Source organism: Heliangelus exortis, chromosome 4, assembly GCF_036169615.1.
Source record: "Heliangelus exortis chromosome 4, bHelExo1.hap1, whole genome shotgun sequence".
NCBI classification, from domain to species: Eukaryota; Metazoa; Chordata; class Aves; order Apodiformes; family Trochilidae; genus Heliangelus; species Heliangelus exortis.
In genome coordinates this window covers 34,477,435-34,495,222 of record NC_092425.1, presented here as the reverse complement: position 1 = coordinate 34,495,222, position 17,788 = coordinate 34,477,435, and the positions used below count along the sequence as shown (strand labels likewise).

The following is a 17,788-nucleotide window of genomic DNA, read 5'->3' as shown; positions in this document are numbered from 1 at the left end:
GTTTGGTTTTTTTTTTTGACAGGGCTGCAGACGCCGACCCGAACCTTGTTTCTCACACATTCTTTCCCTTCCGAACTCTCTCCTCAGGTGACTCCTCACTGCGGGGACCTCCCCCCGCCACAGCCTCTCTGCGGAGCGGGCAGGCAGCCGCCCGAACCCCACAGCCCAGCACACCGGTGAGGCGGGACGGCTCCGGCTCCACAGCCGCCCTCAGAGTTTCCCGCCGGGGTCGGGGCAGCCGCTGCCTCCCGTTCCCGGCCGGTCCCCACCACCCCTTCCCGGTGACGTCACGGCGCGGTGACGTGTCTCCCGGGCGGCAGCGGTGGCCGCCGGAAGCGGCGGGAGGCAGCGTGGGGCCGGCGCTGAGGCGCGTTGGTGCCGCCGGAGAGCGCAGCGTCGGCGCGGCGGAGCTCCAGCCCTTTCCTTCCTTCCTTCCTTCCGTCCGTCCTTCAGCTTCGCTACGGCGGCGGTACCGATGAGCGGGCTCCGAGCACGGTGCGGGCGGGCAGCGGCGACTACCCCGGTGCCGACCTGCCTGCTGCTGCTGCTGGGACTGGGGCTGCTCCTGTCCGCTGCCGCCGGCGGGGGATGCGAGGTGGAGGCTGCGGACGTTGGCGGTGGCCGTCGGGGTGGACGGGGAGGCGCCCCCGCCTCTGCGGCAGAGCCGGCGGCGGTTGTGGCAGGTAACGGCTCCCGCCGTGCGGCCGGCGGGGCGGGGGGGAGCATCCCCTTGGCGGTGAAGGGGGGGGCGGGGGGACAGACTCCTGCTTGCCGGGGCCCTGCCCCTCCTGGCGGGGTCCTCCTGGGCGCCTCAGCCGCCTCCTTCCGCCGCGGGGCGAGCCTCGATGCGGCTCTGCAGAGGCGGGGGTGGGGGGGGTCCGGCGGCACTGCGGTACTGCCCCGGCGGGGGCTGGCCGGGCGCCGGCCGAGCCGCTCCTCCCCGGGAGGGCTCCTGCCGCTGCAGGATATTTGCAGGATCCTGTTGAATAGCGATATTGTTGAGAGTTGGAGCCGTCGCTTCCGCGTCGGCGCCCGCGATGCCGCCCGGGCGGGAGGTTGGGCTGCTCGGGCCCCGCCAGCCTTGAGGCGCCCGCAGCCGCGGGGCGGGTTCCCTGCCTGGTGCGGGGCTGGCAGCTCCTGGTGCGGGGCTGGCAGCTCCTGGTGAGGGGCTGGCAGCTCCTGGTGCGGGGCTGGCGGCTGCAGCGGCCCCGGGCAGGCGGTGATCTGATCCGCCCCGGACAACTTGCGGGTACTGCCGTGTGGCAGCACAACGCCCGGGACGGTGAAGGCAAAGGTGTCCATCCCGCCCCCTCAGAGGGGTTTTAGTTCTCTAGACACGTGTGGGAAGCTTTTCTGACTGTCCTTAATTCTTTTTAAACGAGTGGATGCGTGCATACTGCCGTGTTTCTGGGAAACGGTAATGCCCGCAGTTAACTACAGTTGTAGTGAAATGTTTAAAATAGTCTTAATTTCATCCGATTTCGACGGTTCTTCGTTGCTTATGCGCGTTCTGAACCGATCTTGTAATGAGCAGCTTCACAGTCCTTAGACTGTTCACTTACAAAAATAGGATTTGTATCTTAGGAACTACTGAAAACCGTTTAGAACTTCGTGTTGTCTCATAATGTACTTTCTAAAGAGCCGTCTAATTGGAGGGAGAGTACAGAAGGTGGAAGAGAAGAAAAAAGCCACATCCTTTCTGAATCTAAGCAGTGTGCGTTTCTTGCAGAGAAAAACTTCGGATGTTTGAAGTAGCATTGACATCCTGCACTAGAACTCACACGCGTGAGTTTTTTCTCGACGTAGCACTTTAAAACACGAATTTTAATTACAACTAACGAAACTTTAACGATGTTCCTGAAGTAACTGAGATGGAGATGCAGGGCTGCATGATTTAGCAGACTTGTTTGAGGACACAGCAGTTCTGAAATTTAATTGTCCAGTCTGTTGGCTTGCCGTATAAACTAAGGAAGTTGAAACATCCGCAATCTGTGAAGCATCAGTTGTATCTCCCAAGGGTGTTGTGAAAATCCTGTATCGGAACAGCTTTTTTTTTTTTTTTTTTTTTTTTTTCCTCCCCAGGCCGTAATTAATCTTGTTGTAGGTGGTATTAAGCGGTTTTTCCTATGTATAGTGTTGATGCTGTCTGCATTTCATGCTTGACCAATTTGATCTGTCAGTCTGTATGGAAAAAAAGTAAATGTCGCTACATTTTATGGACTGCAAAAGCACTGAGATGCTTTTCAGCTGCCCTGGTGGCCCCCTTGGCCCGCAGTCAATCTGTTGAAGAAATACATGTATGTGAACAGGTTATAGGTGGGTTTGTTGTTACAAACCCATGACAGCTTGGTCTGCAAAATATGCACGTTTAAAAGCCTTCTTAGAATCAGTTTTTGTCTTTAGGAGGTTTTTAACATAGTTCCATATTTATCTGCTTGATAAGCCTTTCAGTTAATCAAGGGAATTGTTTGCCTGTGTAGTAACTAATCCCTAAATAGTTTTATGTTGGTCTTTGCAAAGCTGAAAGAACTCTTGAAGGTTGGGGAAAAACAAGGTGACACGTTCAGGGGGATGATATTAGTTATATTATTTGTCTTTCTTGGAGATGTGCCATGGAGAACATTCTCCTTGGAGAAGAATAGAATAAACTTGCAATTCAAGTAATTTTGATAGGTTTGAGAAGTACAGTTCAGAAAAAAGAAAGCATGCTAAGCGTAACATGCTGTACTAAGAAGAGGCTGTCAGAAGTGTATGGGCAGTGCAGCTGTAGGAAATAACCCAGGAGTTTTAGTCATAGCTTTATCAGAATAAGCAGCATCATGCAGCTGGCAAAAGTGGGTGCTATCCTGGGATATTATCCTCCACTTTAAATTGTGGAAGGCTTTTTTTCTTTTTTTATTGCACTTTTGTGTCTTGAGTATTAATCTAAAAAAATATAGAGGAAAGCAGCAGTGTGGATTGAGAGGCTAAGAACCTGTGACATGCAAAAAAGGAAATACTTAAACTATTGCTTTATTTTGGGGGGTGGAATAGGCTGTGGGAGGGATGTATATGTGAAAAAAAAGTTCACAGAAGCATATTGATTTTTAACCTCTTTGCATTTTCTCTGTGGTTAGGTTGTAGGGTAAGAGGAAGTAAATTGTCGTGGGCAAAATTTAGGTTGAAAAATAAGCTGGAAAATTTTTACCTGTAAAAGCCAAGTTATGCAGATCTTTCAACACGTTCCCATTACTGGAGGTTTATATTGGGTTAGAGAAGAAGCTGGCAAAGATAATCTAGACACTTGACAGAAAAGGGGTGTATAGACAAATTTAATATACAGCAGAAGGATGTCCTGCCTTATGTGATGGCACGAGCAGAATTGCTTCACTAAGGTGACAGTAAAACTGCTGTAGTGACCTTTTTGGGCTTGAATAATCCATTTGGGAGTTGGTCTTTGTGTGTGGAGCTTGATGTATGGTGGAGTAATACAAGGTATGCAGTGATTTTGGTTGCATAGCTAAATGATCATCGCATGATTATTTTGGCATGCACTGGTGTTTTGATCTGTGAGACTTATGTCATTCCCTAGCACACTGCTTTTTAAGGCTAATAAATTTCTCTAGTGATGAAATATTTTTTTTTTTTTTTTAGTTCCATTTTCCATTTCTTCTGTTTGTTTATCTCTAAGCTTTTCATGATCTGGTCTTACCTTTTCTGTTGGACAGAAATTTTGAGTCCTTCACTAGAACAAGTTGACTTCAGCATCTCCATGCAGCCTTCTGTCCCTCAAATCTAATTAGTTTCTTCTCTGTTCTCAGTTTTGTTAGGGTTTTGATTTCTTAGTGTATTTTTTATTAATGATAACAAATAGGAGAAACCCAGCAAAGGAACCTTGTGCAACGAGGCTTCCAGGTTTTGATAGCAGTTGGTGAAGTGTCAGTCACAATTACAAGATACAGTTAAAACAGCAGTAGTTCTTTGGATTGGCAGAGGTTTTTGAAACAAAGATTAACAAACAAGTCAACCAGGAAAAGTCTCAGCCTTTAGGTAGCTGAGTGGCACTGGAATCCTGCTCAGAGATTGGTTCTATGATCTCAAGCACTTGTAAGTTCTTTGTCCATAGCTGAGTATCTTTGCCTTCCAGTGTTATCATTTTAACTCCTCAGTGCATTCTGCACCTTTGGGTGACCTGTGAGTTTATTCCCTTGGCCACCAGCTTCACCTCTTGTGAAGATTCCCTGTTCTTACTCTTGGGAATTAGTCAGGTTATTTTGCTGGTGTTTTCTTTTTCTCATCTTGCAGTAGTCTGTAGTAGACCCTTTTTCTTCACACCCTCCCTGGAATTCTTTGACTCAGTATCATCCCTCCATCAGCAGGTTTTTGTGTTGCCCTTTTAGCTATAAGCTTTCTGAAGACAGCTCTGCTTTTCTGGGGACCTCCTACCAGATTCTGGCGAGCTGCTCCTACGCAACTTGGGCATGACTCATTTTCTTGTAACTTACCTCAGTGATACTGATCTGTTGTAGGTTGTGCTGCTCTGCATTTGCAAAGGGGGACTGGACCAAATGACAAGAGTTGGTCTTGATAACATTTTCCATTATGATAATATCCCTATGAAAAATACCTAATAATGTAGTTTCCTTTTTTGAAATTTGTATCAAGCAGGCAATTTGATATCCTTTTAATTGCTTCTAAGCTTGTGTGCTGCAGTTTGTATGCCCTTTTTGTGTTGAATGCCTGTTCTCAGTTCAGTCAGCATCAGGGGAGAGTAACATTGCAAAGAGCTGTCATGTGGGAAAAGTACGAAAATTGCTACAGGTTTTTGGTGATTTTTAATGCATTGTTAAAAGTATTATTTTACATAAGAGTTGACTGATCTACTGCAGAAATCTGCATGAGAAGACTTCACTGGAATCAGTCTATAACTATCTGTGAAGCTGGCTTTTTAAAATGCAGGAACTTGAGATGTTTATCTTTGCCACATATGGTATGTGTTAAGAGTAAATAACCAGCATATATTTTGTCTTAAAATAAACACACATACATTACAAACCAAGGTGGGTTTCAAGTTATTACATAAGTTATTCTGTGTTATTCTGCTTTCGGATACTCTTAAGTCTTTCCTGTTACTATGGAAACTATCTTTGAATATCTGAAAGGGGGAGGGGTGACTAAAATGATAATGCATTGTTAAAGTTTAGAATTAGCATAAACAGAACATGATTGGATGCTATAAAATGTCCATTTGTCTATTTGATATCTGTGAGCATGTCAAGCTTAAGGAAAGAGAATTTATTACTCTCTATTTAATTACTTTTTATTTCCTTCTACACTGTTCTCCTTTTTCTTGCAGTTCCAAGAGCATGGCATTTTTTGGAGGCTTGTTAAAGGAATCTTTAAGTCTGTATAATGAAAAGTACTCCATAGTTTTAACTAAAATTTCAAGATAAAATACGTGCTCAGATATAAGATAAATATACGTAATATAAGCAATATAAGATAAAATACATAACTCAGATGTTAACTGTTTTGACAACATGGTAACAGAACTCATTTGAGTAAACAAAATTTGAATTAAGAGGTAACAACTACTGACTTTTTAAATCTCATTCTTGTGGTCGGTAGCAAAGATATTTAAGTATATCAGGAGAAAATTTACTCTCTATAAAGATGGTGTTATTCTACTGCAGGTGATTCCTGGATACAGAGGTGGTAGGGAACCTGTCACTGGCTATTACAGATTGTATTGAAAACCACAAGCAGCACCACAGAAACCTGAGTAAATTGGAATAGTTTTTACGGCTACTTAAATTTTATGAAGCTTTAACATTTGCAGTAGCTCAGAATTTATAGGAATGCAAAGATAGCTTTGATTCTTTTCCTCTAGGAAATGCCTTCTCTTTCCTACTTTTTCTTCTGCGTCATGAGGCATTTAAAACCTGTCAGTTGCCCAGCCCTCTGGTACTGCCTCCAGTTAAAATTTTAATACCTGATTTATTTATTTACTTTTTCCCCACATAAACACAGTGAGAATCTCAAAATCAAGTGAGATTCTTATTAGTGAGACATCATTAGAGTATTGCGTCCAGTTCTGGGCTCTGCAGTTCAAGAGGGAAAGGGGTTTACTTGAGAGAGTCCAAGGGAGGGCTATGAGGATGATGAAGGGACTGGAACATCTGTCTTATGAAGAAAGGCTGAGGGACCTGGTGCTGTTTAGTCTGGAGAGGAGAAGACTCAGAGGGGAATCTAATTAATGTGTATAAATAGTGAGGGCTGGGCGTCAAGGAGGAAGGGACAACCTCTTCTCACTTGTGCCCTGTGACAGGATGAAGGGCAATTCAAGATAAAGCACAGGAAGTTCCACCTCAACATGAGGAAGAATTTCTTTACTGTAAGAGTTACACAGCCCTGGAACAGGCTCCCCAGAGAGGTTGTGGAGTTTCCTTCTCAGGAGACTTTCAAGACCTGTCTGGATGCATTTCTGAGTGACCTGCCCTAATCTTGGCCCTGCTCTGGCAGGGGGGTTGGACTCCATCTTTGGAGGTCCCTTCCAACCCCTGACATTCTGTGATTCCATGGTAAAGGAACAGTTCTGTTTCATCAGGTGACCCTGTGAAGTGAATTAATTAAGATTTAGAGTTCTCTGCATCTTAAATTAGTTATTTAGAAAAGAAAATTTCACAAAAAATGTTGTCTTAATAGTAAATAACCTCTTTAGACTCCTATGGAGAGTGGTCAGCAATAACTGCTGAACAGTTGTGTTTGGGTTTTCCCCCTCTGTGTAGTTTTTGATGAATAAGTGAATGGCTCTGAAAGTGATTTTTTTGAGACTTACACTGCAGTCCCTATTCATATGTAAAAATATGTTCAGAAAGCTTTGCTAGAAAATTATCAACATAATTTTTGTCAATATGCTGCACAGGTTTATTTGTACCAACTTCAGGATTTTACTTGAAATGCATTCTTCACTCCTAACCTTACTAGATTGAGTAATCAGGTGAATTTTATGTTAGTAAATGATCAGTGATTTGCTAGGTTTTATGTTGTTTCTATAGTCTGAAAATGACAAACTTGATTAGTTTTTCCTCAAGTTGAAGTGGCACCCAGTATTTATTTGAAAAACAACAATTCACGAATACTGTATTGTTAACAAAGAAACAAAACCACACAAACAATGTGGTTTGTGATGATTTTGAAACAAATAAGAAAATTAACTAGTACTAGAGTACAAGACTTGCTTCTATGGTAGTTTAATTCTGGATTGCTGTATGTAGAGGTTTGCAAGATTTCTTGCTTCAATGTTGCATGTCTGTATGAAAAGTAATTTAATTGGCTTAAATTATATTCATTGCCTAAAGACTTAAAAATAGGTTTGGAATGAAGAGGAAATCACTTTTTTAGTACAAGTTTTGTTTACTGTTTTGCCAAATAGGAAAATTATACTATGTAGTAATATGTAGGTCCAATACTTAAGATGTGGCAGGAAGGAAAAATTTATTTATATCCTTTCCTACTTACGATTTTTAGGTGTAAATGAAATGCATCAAGACAACTCTTGTCTTCCCTGCTGAAGATTTTTTTTTTTTCTTCCTGTTTGAAAGAATTTGCCAGTACTTTTTTTGGAACCTAGCTGCCTTAGTGTCTTCTCCTACCTGGTTGATGGTCCCTATCTACTGAAATAGTGCTGTCAGGGTCACAGGGGATATGGTAAATACTTTGGAAACAGTGAAGTAGTATGCCAGTCTAAATTACAGAAAAGAGAATGAAATGGACTGCATTGACTGACGTATGAACCTCTGTTATGTTTTCTCTTGGATTTAATTCTAAGACTGCATTTTAAGTAGATAAATATTTGGTTTTGGTCTTACGAAACTGCACTCCTGATAATTGGTCTCATTTTGGTTGTGTTGCAGGCAGCAGTACCAGACCTGTAGCTCTGCAGTCTTTAAGGGCTGTTGCTTTGTTACTGATTTAAACTGACCTTGGGTTAGGCTGTTGCTGCAGAAGGAGGTGCTCCTCCTTTGAACTTGTTGCTTCCTTTCCCTCCTGCCTGGTCTGTGTGTTCCAGCTGCTCCCTTAACATTCTAGTGACTGGAGGTGAGTTTGTTCAGGGGAATCGATTGAACTGGAAGTTGATACTAAATTTTTTTTCAGCAGGATCAAGTCCTTGCTTCAGTTCACTGTACAGCTGCACAAGGGCATCTGTGCAAAGATAATAGCTCTGGAGGAACTTGGGATTGAGCATTTTAGCAGAAGCTCACACATCCCAAGTAAACAGTAGGTGACTGGGAAAGGTGGAGAAGGGAGGTTTAGCTGCTCTTGAAAAGCCATGTTTTATACAGATATCACCAACTGTGAAGCTGAAAAATTTACATTCAGAATTGGAGACTTCTAGATTAAGAGTAGAGCTAGGATATTAGTAGGGCTTCTTAAAGAGATTAGTTATTGTAGATGATCACAAACAAGTTAAGTAATAGAAAAATCCACATTTTGGAATGAAACTTTTGTTTTGGGAGTTGATTTGGTTTTACCTCTTGATTTACTGTAAGAAAGAGTTCATGTCTCAAAACTAAAATCACTTGCCTGGCATAACTATCTATTTAAGCAGAACTGATGAAATGTGATTTTATTGATACAGGGCAGTGAAGACATGTCCCATTCTGATTCAGCTGTAGATGTTTGAAAGACAAAAAAACCCTGACAGCTATCTGAGCTCTAAGGCCCCAGTTGACTGATTCTAAACTTTATTATAAAGGAATCCAAGTAAAGCTGGTTTGTTTCCTTTATTGAGTAAACATCCTTCCTAGGAAACTATGCATCCGTGATTTGTGACAAAAAAAAAAAAAAAAAGCACCCAGACACTTGTTTTATGTTGCCTCATGTCTGTTTATAGTATCCTATGAACAGCAGTCAAGGCTTTAATTTCTCTTGATGTTGAGGAGGGGTAAGACTTCCTTATTTCAAGAAAATGGAAGGTCTGTACAAAACTTTTGCTGTGATATTTTCCACAGAAACAGCTATTTCCTTACAAAAGACAATTCCTTACAATCCCAGGTAAAATGTGGTCTTAGTGGGAAGAAAAAGGATGCATCTTTGTGATACCAGAAGTTTGCCAATGGAGCACTGTACTATTTTAGCTTAGACATGTAGCATAGTAGTGAAGGGGACCCAATGTAAACTGCTGATGCCTGCAGACATCTCTGGTGGTACTTGATGATATTTTGTGACAGGATGATGAAGTAGTAGTGTCTTAAGTGCAAAAAAGTGGAGAAGGAGCTTATTTTATTCAGTATTTTTACTCTTTTAAGTATATACTTGGACTGGATTTAACTGAACAATTGGAGCTCTGATAAGTCATTATACTTAAGATTTTTAACAGTAATCGTGGCTTTTTCCTTGTAAAAAAGCCTGATTGTTTTTCAGGAAAAAATGCTACAATTTATGAAGAAGAGGAAATACTAATAGTTGTCACTTGAAAGGATATGCAGACATAGAAAAGATTTGAATAAAGCTTGCCAGCACTCTTGATACGTTTTTGTGTATGGAGAGAAAGTAGGACTTGTTTTGAAAAACCTGATCTGTGGCCATAGTTCTTTGGAGGCTAAAGCCAATGTGTAGCATCTGTGGTTCAGGTGTTCAGCCTGTCGTCTTCTTCATGCTGAGCAATTTCATTTTAGTTGTTGGGTTAATTTTCTGCTGGACTAATTTGATCCTCTTAATCAGATTTAGAAAACTAACCCTGGGCTGGAAGGCCAAGGAGATGGAGGGATAGAGGGAGGGAGAGATGGAAGAGCACTGTGACAGCCAGATGGGTTTCAGGATTTAGGAGGTGATAGGGAGGATGTGATCTCTGAAATCCATGATTATTATAAAGGAGGCAATGGTAGAAAGACTGGTTGGTATTTTCATGCTATGAGACCTGGGGGCATTAATTGAAAATCAGAAGATTAGGTATTTCTCCCTGTTACCAATAGGTATGTCTCCCTGCTTCCCAGTTCTCAGGAGGGGGGGGAAAAGCACACCTGTATGTATGAACAACTAGAATTAAACTAGAAACAGTGATTTGCTTTGCTTTTAGGTAAAAATTATTATTCTTACCATTATCTTTTGTACTGTCTCCTGCTGAGTGGTGCTGTGCAAGGTTGAATTAGATGGACACCTTTGAGTCAGTGGGAACAATTTGTATGGTATTGTTTGTCTCCGGTGACACTGCAAAGAACAGTTGTGGTATTTCAGACAAGACAGTTTGATAAATACTTGCTGTTTTCCACTAGTGTTTAACTTTTGTTTTGTGCAAATATTTAAAATGACTGCTAATGTAGAAAGAGTAAGGGTAAAATGCTTAAAGGAGAATGTCAATGTTTAGTAAGATGCATCATAATTTTTACAATAAGCTTTTGGGAGCTGTTTTCAACTTAATGACCAGCAAAACTTTAGCTGGCACTAATTCACTTTGTAAATTGATTTAATGAACTGTGTTTCTTCTGTTGATCTGTATTGGTTTGCATTCTCCTCAATGGTATCCTAAGGATGAAATTTATTTCTTCTAGAAATTCGTAAAATCACAGTGATTTTTTTTTTTTTTTTTGCCACTTTTAGTCTTCTGTGCCCAAAATACTGTAAGCAGCAGATTAACATTCTTGCACAAGCCAAAGAACAAGACAGCCATTGTTTTGCTACCCAAGTTACTGCTTTTATTCTTTAAATATGAAAGTAGTTATTATCTTCATTTGAATATATATATATATAAAGTTTCGGATGAATGTTTTTACAAGTGATTCTTCAGTTCTGGTCATTCACTGTTGTGAAACTTGACACGTGTCTGGTTCAGTTTGCTTTTTTCAGATTTTTTTTGTGCGTACAGAAATAAAAATTAAAGTGGAAGTGAAACACTGGTAGTAATATGAACATCTTGCAGATGAAAATTAAGTAATATGGTGTTTGAAGGAGTGAAAATTAAGCATGATTTTCCAGGTCCGTGCTTTATTTTCAATAATCATAAAGGACAAGCTTAATTTTGATCTGTTTATTGAGAGTGTATAAGGTTCTTGTTAAAAGCAGGATAGGTAATGTAGTTCACCATAAAGACAGAGCTATAATTAGTATTTTCCTTGGGAAGTTTTGCATTCAGAATTTTGGAGAAGACAGACTTGAATGTGAAGTTCTCTGACACTTTCTGCACACAGATGAGAATTGTAAATATCAACTGTAAACAGCTGTGGAAAACAACAGCATATGTCCAGGGATCACTACAAAGGCTGCCATTTGTTCAACTGCTTGGATATTGGAAAAAGCTCCTTTTGTTTGGCTAGGTAGTGAATTTAAGATTGGAACTTGGATAGAGAGCATTCTGTATTGTGTGGATCTAAAGAATGTAACACATTATGTATTTTACTTAGCCCCAGGGTTGTTGGGTACCTGGTGGGAAGCATAGTTCCTGGATATGTTCTTAGTGTTAATATGTGAAGTAAGTGTAAGTTAGAGACCTAATAAAGGGTAAATTAGGGTGTTCCTGCTGGCAGTGCTACTACTGAAGTTCTAATGAGGTATTGCAGTTGTAAGTGCTAGTGCAAGGTAAATACTGTACTTTTCCTGTTCGTCTTGTCCAAGTGTTGTAAGTAGCCTGTTAGATTTGCATGAAGAATGAGCCTTTGGCTCTGACACATTCACTTTTTTAATGAAATAGCCTTACCTGTTGGTCTTGGATTTCTTTTTAGATGTATTTTGAAACTTCCTCTTTGCCCTATCTCAAACTTCTGTTTAACAGAGATTACTTCAAAGTGCAGGGTCTAGTTGGTTGGTTTGGTAAGCAGGCAAACCTCTTTGATTTTACTGTGATTGCACATTAGTAATTGTCTGTTTACTAACTGAAGTAGATATGAATTTTAATTGTAATGAAAGCAACCTCAGATATTTCTTCCGTAACCTAAAAGATTTTAAAAATAATCAGGCATACCTAGATATCTGAATATGGGTTAAATAATTCTACTGTGAGAAATCTTATTTTATTTTTATCAAGGTGTCATCAGCCAAAGGATGAATCCCAGGCATCTTCTAGCTCTTGTCTGGATAGGGAAATAATGATTTGCATTCAGCAGGGCAGGCACAAGGCTTTGCCCTTGGCATCAGTGCTGCTTCCAGAAGGGATTGGGTGGTGGGATGGTTACTGGTGGGATACAGGGCCCAGAGCTGAGGGTAGCAGCCAGCTCCAGCAGCTGTTGCTGCCCACTATGGGTATTTCCAGCAGTGAGAGTGCTTCCTTTTCCTTGGCTTTTCTGCCTGGCTGTTCCTCATGCCAAGGCTATTGTTGTTATACTGGACTTTGAGACTGGCATCACGTGGAAGCTGGTGGTTCAGACCCATCAAACCTCAAGATGTGGTGGGAAAAGCATGCTTGGGTAGCAATGAGTGCTTCACTGGTTCATTACTTTCATTTATTGTTTAATATTGTTGAGTTTGTGGGCCCAGGGGTGTTAAAGTGCCATGGTATCACTTGATAGAAGCTTAAAAAGTGGGATTCTTTTCCTATCTCTTGAGATGTTGACATTTGGAGTAGGAATCTGGGCTTCTGTAGCAGAGTAAACTTGTTTTGCCATGAGGTAGAAAGCCCTGTTCAGACAGGTGGGTCACACCACTTACTCTGCTCTCTGTGTCACTGGTTTCTGTTGAGTGTGAAGAGGGTGTTTGTGTCAGACACAGGGCAAAAACACATTGCACCCCTGGCTTTACATGAGCATGTTCCAGGAGCAGTGCCTCATCCTGTTTTAGGAGCCTTTTTGAGTCAGGTGTTTTTGCCATGTTTCTTTCATGTGTTTATGGTTTTTGAATGCTGCAGAAATAATAATTACTGCTCAGATTGGACATTAATTTGGTATTTATGTTTACTGTGCTTCTTAAGTGCACTTAAGCTTTATTTTCTATGTCATTTATTTAGCTTTAAAATGTTACAGGATTAGATTTCAGCCAATCAGTAATACTACCTAGGAAGCTATAATTAATACTTTACTCAGGGGAGGGAGGTGTTGTTAACTGCTTCTTGCCTTCTTTTTTATGTTAGCCATAATGTATTACTTTCAGAAGGTTTGAGGCTTCTTAGTAGAGAAGATGATCTATGCTTGAATTCACTTCAGCTTTTTTTTTACACTGTTTTACAGACTTCATCTGAATGGTGTAAGGAAGTTAACTTTTTTAGGATGTAATGTTTCTTCATGTAATTTTTGACATTATTTTAATTGCTTTATCTGTTGAGCCATGCTGCTGTCTTGTCTTGCCTTGCCTTCTCTACCCCAACAAATGTTGTGCATGTTTGGTATGTTCTGACTGTGTACCCCAGCCACCTTAACAGGCTCTCTCACCTCATTTGTTTCAACACTTTTTTTTTTTTTCTCCCTCAGTTTAAGAAAAGGAAATACTGAAGAGCTAAATGCTTCCATTTTCTATTAGTAAACTTTTGATGCAAGAATTGAGTGGGTCTTGTAAAACGCTGGCTATGGCAGCACATGATTGGAAATGCCAGGGTTCCAGATGGCATTTCCATGCTTTGCTAGATTATTGATTTCATGGAAATAAAGTGCTTGGCTGGTTTGAGGCCTATCTGCCTATGCTCATAGGAAGTACCATAGACTTCCATCAGTTAATGTGCTTCTGAAACTCTGAGAAATACTGCAGATCTGTAGATAAGACTGAAACACAGCTATGGAAAAAGGAAAGAACAGTTCTGCCTCTGCATTAATTGCATCTGGGAACTTCAAGTACTGCTTTGTACTTCATCACAGTGTTGTGCTAAATTAGAAACTGTGATATTCTCGCCCACAATTGTTCAGTATCATGCAACTGTGTTTGGTTTAGTCACAAGCAAAATACTGGGCTGCCTGCTCTGTCTTTGCAAGCTGCCATAGCATTGGAGTTTCTCCTAGTATTTTATTACTATTCATATGTGTTTGCAGTAGGAAGGATGAGAACTGTGGACAATGTTGGGGTTTTTTTGTGTTTTTGTTTGTTTGTTTTTTTTCTTAAGGAATAGACTTGTCTTTGAAAGATATCAGAGGGACAGAAAAAACCCAAAATCTTTAATAATGTTTGGTGGCACATAATCTAAAGCTTGCTAGAAGAAGGCTGGAGTTGAAGAGCTTGCAGTAGTTGTTTAGAGTACCTGATAAGATTTTCCTGAGTTTCTGCTCTCTTTTTTGGCTATCACTGTAACCTGCAGAGAATTCTTACCCATTGCAATAAATGAACACTTATGTTTGAGTTCTGCACTGGCCTTCTAGGTACAGCTAAATGTGCTTCATGTAATTAAGACTTCTAGAAATCTGCAGGATAGCTATATGCAAATCTTATAAAATATATTTAGAACTAGTGATTTGTCTAGTATATAATAACTTCTGTCATGTAATTTTTTTAAGTTAGTCTTTTCTTTTTCTTGGGTAAAACTCTGGCTTTGGATTCCTCTGTGCCCACACATGTTGTTTACCTCCTTAGCTGAATGTCCAGTGGAACTTGCTAAGTAGTGTGTGCAAAAGGAATTGAACACGTGGCTTTTGCTTTTGTGTTTAGAAGGTGGTTCAGTTCAGATAGGGAGTGGATGACATGAGGAGGGTGAGTGCTTGAGAAGTCTGGAGTTTGTTGTTAAATGTTATTCAAAGCAGTTCAGGTTAGTTAAGGCCTTGTTACTGTCTGAATTAATTTTGTGTTTTCTGTCATTAATGAATGGCTGTATCATTGCATTCAGAGTTGATGGTTGAGATAACTCTTAATGTTGAATGATTTTTGTGTCTAGCCTCACCACACCTAATATACAAAAGGACTTCCTATGTGGTATTACAGCTGAATAACATATAGCTGTATTATAGCTGAACTGGGACCTTACTTGTGTATGGAATATTCCAGGAAAATGAAATATTCTGTAATGAAAGTAGCAACTTTCAGCAAAAGGTGTGTCAAAATTAATTCCTCCATTCTGTCTGTGCACCTGCTTGGCATAACATTTAATGTGCCAACTAGCTGTCATTTTTGCCCAACCAGATTGTAGAAGGAGAAGAAATAGGAAAATCAGAGGCAAATTAGAATTACCTAATGAGAGGCTGTTTCTTATGAATGTTCAACAGAAGATGGGTTCTGGCTGAACATGGGTAGAGAAACTAAATAAAAATTGCCAGGGGAATGAGGGATGGGCCAGGGCAAAGCTTTGTCAAGGGAGAGTACCAAAGGTTGTGCGTGCTGCATGTTGCATTGTGAAAATGCTGCATCTGTCTAGGAAAAAAAACACTTTAACATTAAGGACAGATACACAAGTTGTTATGGCAGCAGTGGTGACAGCTTTGTTCTGTATAGCATTTTAAGAGCTGCAAGTGCACTCCCAGCAGTTAAAAAGTTGGGGAACCTGGGAAATGTTGCTTCAGATTACTTTTTGTTTCATTCTTTTGTTCATGTAATCAAACAATATTTTGTCATAACTGTTTATGAAACAAGTCTTAATGCAGAACAGAAATGCTAAATTAAGATACGTCTTTAATTATGTGGTTTATTTTTATATGAGAAATGTGATTCTGAAATTTTCCACTCATGTGGAATTCTGTACTCCACTCATGGCATTCTCTCTTGCAGACTTCTGTGGTATGACTAGAGGCTGTTTTATAGGGTAGGGTCTAGTAATTGGTTCACTTTTTTTTTTAAAAAAAAAACAACTTGGTTTAGCAGAAGTCAGTGTATGCATGAGAACAAATTGCCCTAAACTTGGTACTACTGAAATTATGTTGCAAGAAAACCTAAAGGCTTTTTTCACTTTTATGTAGGTAATTTTAGCCTTACTGATTCATACTTGGTTAATTCCTAAGTAACCAAGATAACAGAGAAGAAGGATTGTATGTGTGTACCATATTCTTCTGTTACCCAACTTTTAAAAAGAATATTTAAAATCAAGTTTTGAATGTGACTGTAGTAGATCTTTAGAGATCTACTGTATCTGGAATAAAGTGATCTTTGTCAGTATTTTTACTGTTTTTATAAAAGCACAAACTTAGTTGCATTTCTACAGAGCATCTGTTGCTGTTGTCTGTTTTAAGAGCCATTTTGCTAAAATTTCCTTTTCTGATAGGAGAGGGGAGCATTCAGTTCTGTGGCATCAACTTTTGCTAAAAACACTTGGGTCTGTTTGGAGTTGCATTTATTTATTTTTTCCTTCTTTTTTTTCCAGAGATGGCTCTTTAAGACAACAATTGACATTTTTCACAAATATGACTTTAGGCATATTGTTGTGTGCTTCTATCCCTTTATTGGTCCAGAAGTGACTGGTTAAAACCTTGTTTAAGAATGTAATTGTTATCTTAAAAAAATCAAGAAGTAGCTTACCTGGTATTTTGGAATAACCATCCACCTGGGGCTTGAGAAAAGGATATTGCAGGTATGTAGCTGCAGCACAGTGATTCAGTGTAACCCTTACAAAAAGCCTTTCCTAGTTGCCTTATGTCCTGAAGTGTGAAGACTTGTTCCAGGCTTCTTGATTTTTGTCTTGCCTAATATATGACATCAGTAGAACTCATTGTCATGACATCATGTAAAGGAAGTTTTGCTGGTGGATGTGTTGTTTTTTTTTTAATTTTCTTTTTTTCTTTTTCTTTCTACTTCATTTTTCTCTGCATTGTATTTTATCACCCTGTCTTTTGCATGTGGTGATCCTCCATTTCTTTCTTTAGAATTAAGCTCCTCCTTCTGTGTGGAGATCAGCAGGACAGCACAGAGTATTCATGCAAATGTGGTATAATTGCTTCTGTATTTCTCTGTTTAGTAACTTCTCGTATCTGCTTATTAAACAAAGAACTTAATGGATTTAACACCAATTAGCAATCTTTCTGGTAAGAAATTCTCTGCAAAAACAAATCCCAATGTGCATAATTACCTTGGGTGATTGACCTGCTGCACACATCAGCAACAATCACTGTTTGGTGCTTTCTCTTCCACATCTCCCTCTGCCTGTCTCTGGCGTGGATTTCTCTTCAGACTGTCACGGGTGGCATTTGCTGTTGATATGCTTTACTTTGTCAACAGCAAAATTCAGTAGGAAGGAAAAAATTTGTTATGCTGGACTGAACATGTAGCTCTTCAGCATTGACAGGGGAGCAGGGGAAGTCTTAGTTTCTGGTTTGGGTATAAACAGTGATATTCTCAGAGTATAAAAGATTTGCTCCACACATGATGGTCAATATTTCTTTGCTGTATTTGTACCCTATTTCTGAAAAGTTGTCTTTTACTTGTTTTTTCATGTGCTACCTTCTCTTGAATGCAACAGCTTAGAAGAGGACTTTGTATGATGTATTGGCTGTTGAATTTTACTTCAGATAAAATATTATGTTACTGTCTAGAAGCAAACTCAACATTTTCCAGGCAGAGTTGAATGTAGCTGTTGTCCTAAAACATATTTATGCTGCATTTCTTAAGGGAAAACTCAAAGCACTCTGGTAAGCAGAATAAAAGGAAGACTTTAAGTAGTGTAGTTATTTTTTATTTGGTAAACATTTATATTAAATTGTGGGCATTCTATTGGGAACCTATTGACTCTGCATGAACAAGCTTTCCTTTGGATCCAAACTGAAATACACAAGCAAAAATTTCTTGATTTCTACTAATAAAATGTCTTACCTACCAAACGATGAATAATACCACCTTTTTTTGGGTAACTCCTATTAAGCAATGTTTTATTTACTTATTGTGTAAATGTACATTTTGTGCATGTTTATGCACAAATCTTTGATAATGTTGCTTAGATTATAATGTATTAACAGTATCTCAAATTCAGTAATTATGAAAC

General features: G+C 39.9%; 1 protein-coding gene across 3 annotated transcripts in view; it reads left to right on the top strand.

Moving 5' to 3' along the window:
• Window positions 1-300: 300 nt before the first annotated feature.
• Window positions 301-17,788, top strand: part of STIM2 (stromal interaction molecule 2) — a 69,040-nt gene continuing 51,552 nt past the window's right edge. Inside the window, exon 1 of one of the 3 annotated variants that reach the window (XM_071743801.1) lies at window positions 301-683. In XM_071743801.1, the coding sequence (XP_071599902.1) occupies window positions 476-683 (208 nt within the window). In that variant the 5' untranslated portion in view covers window positions 301-475. Of the gene's footprint in view, window positions 684-1,964; window positions 2,019-17,788 lie in introns of those variants that run through there. The other 2 variants (XM_071743803.1, XM_071743802.1) reach the window with 2 other exon arrangements.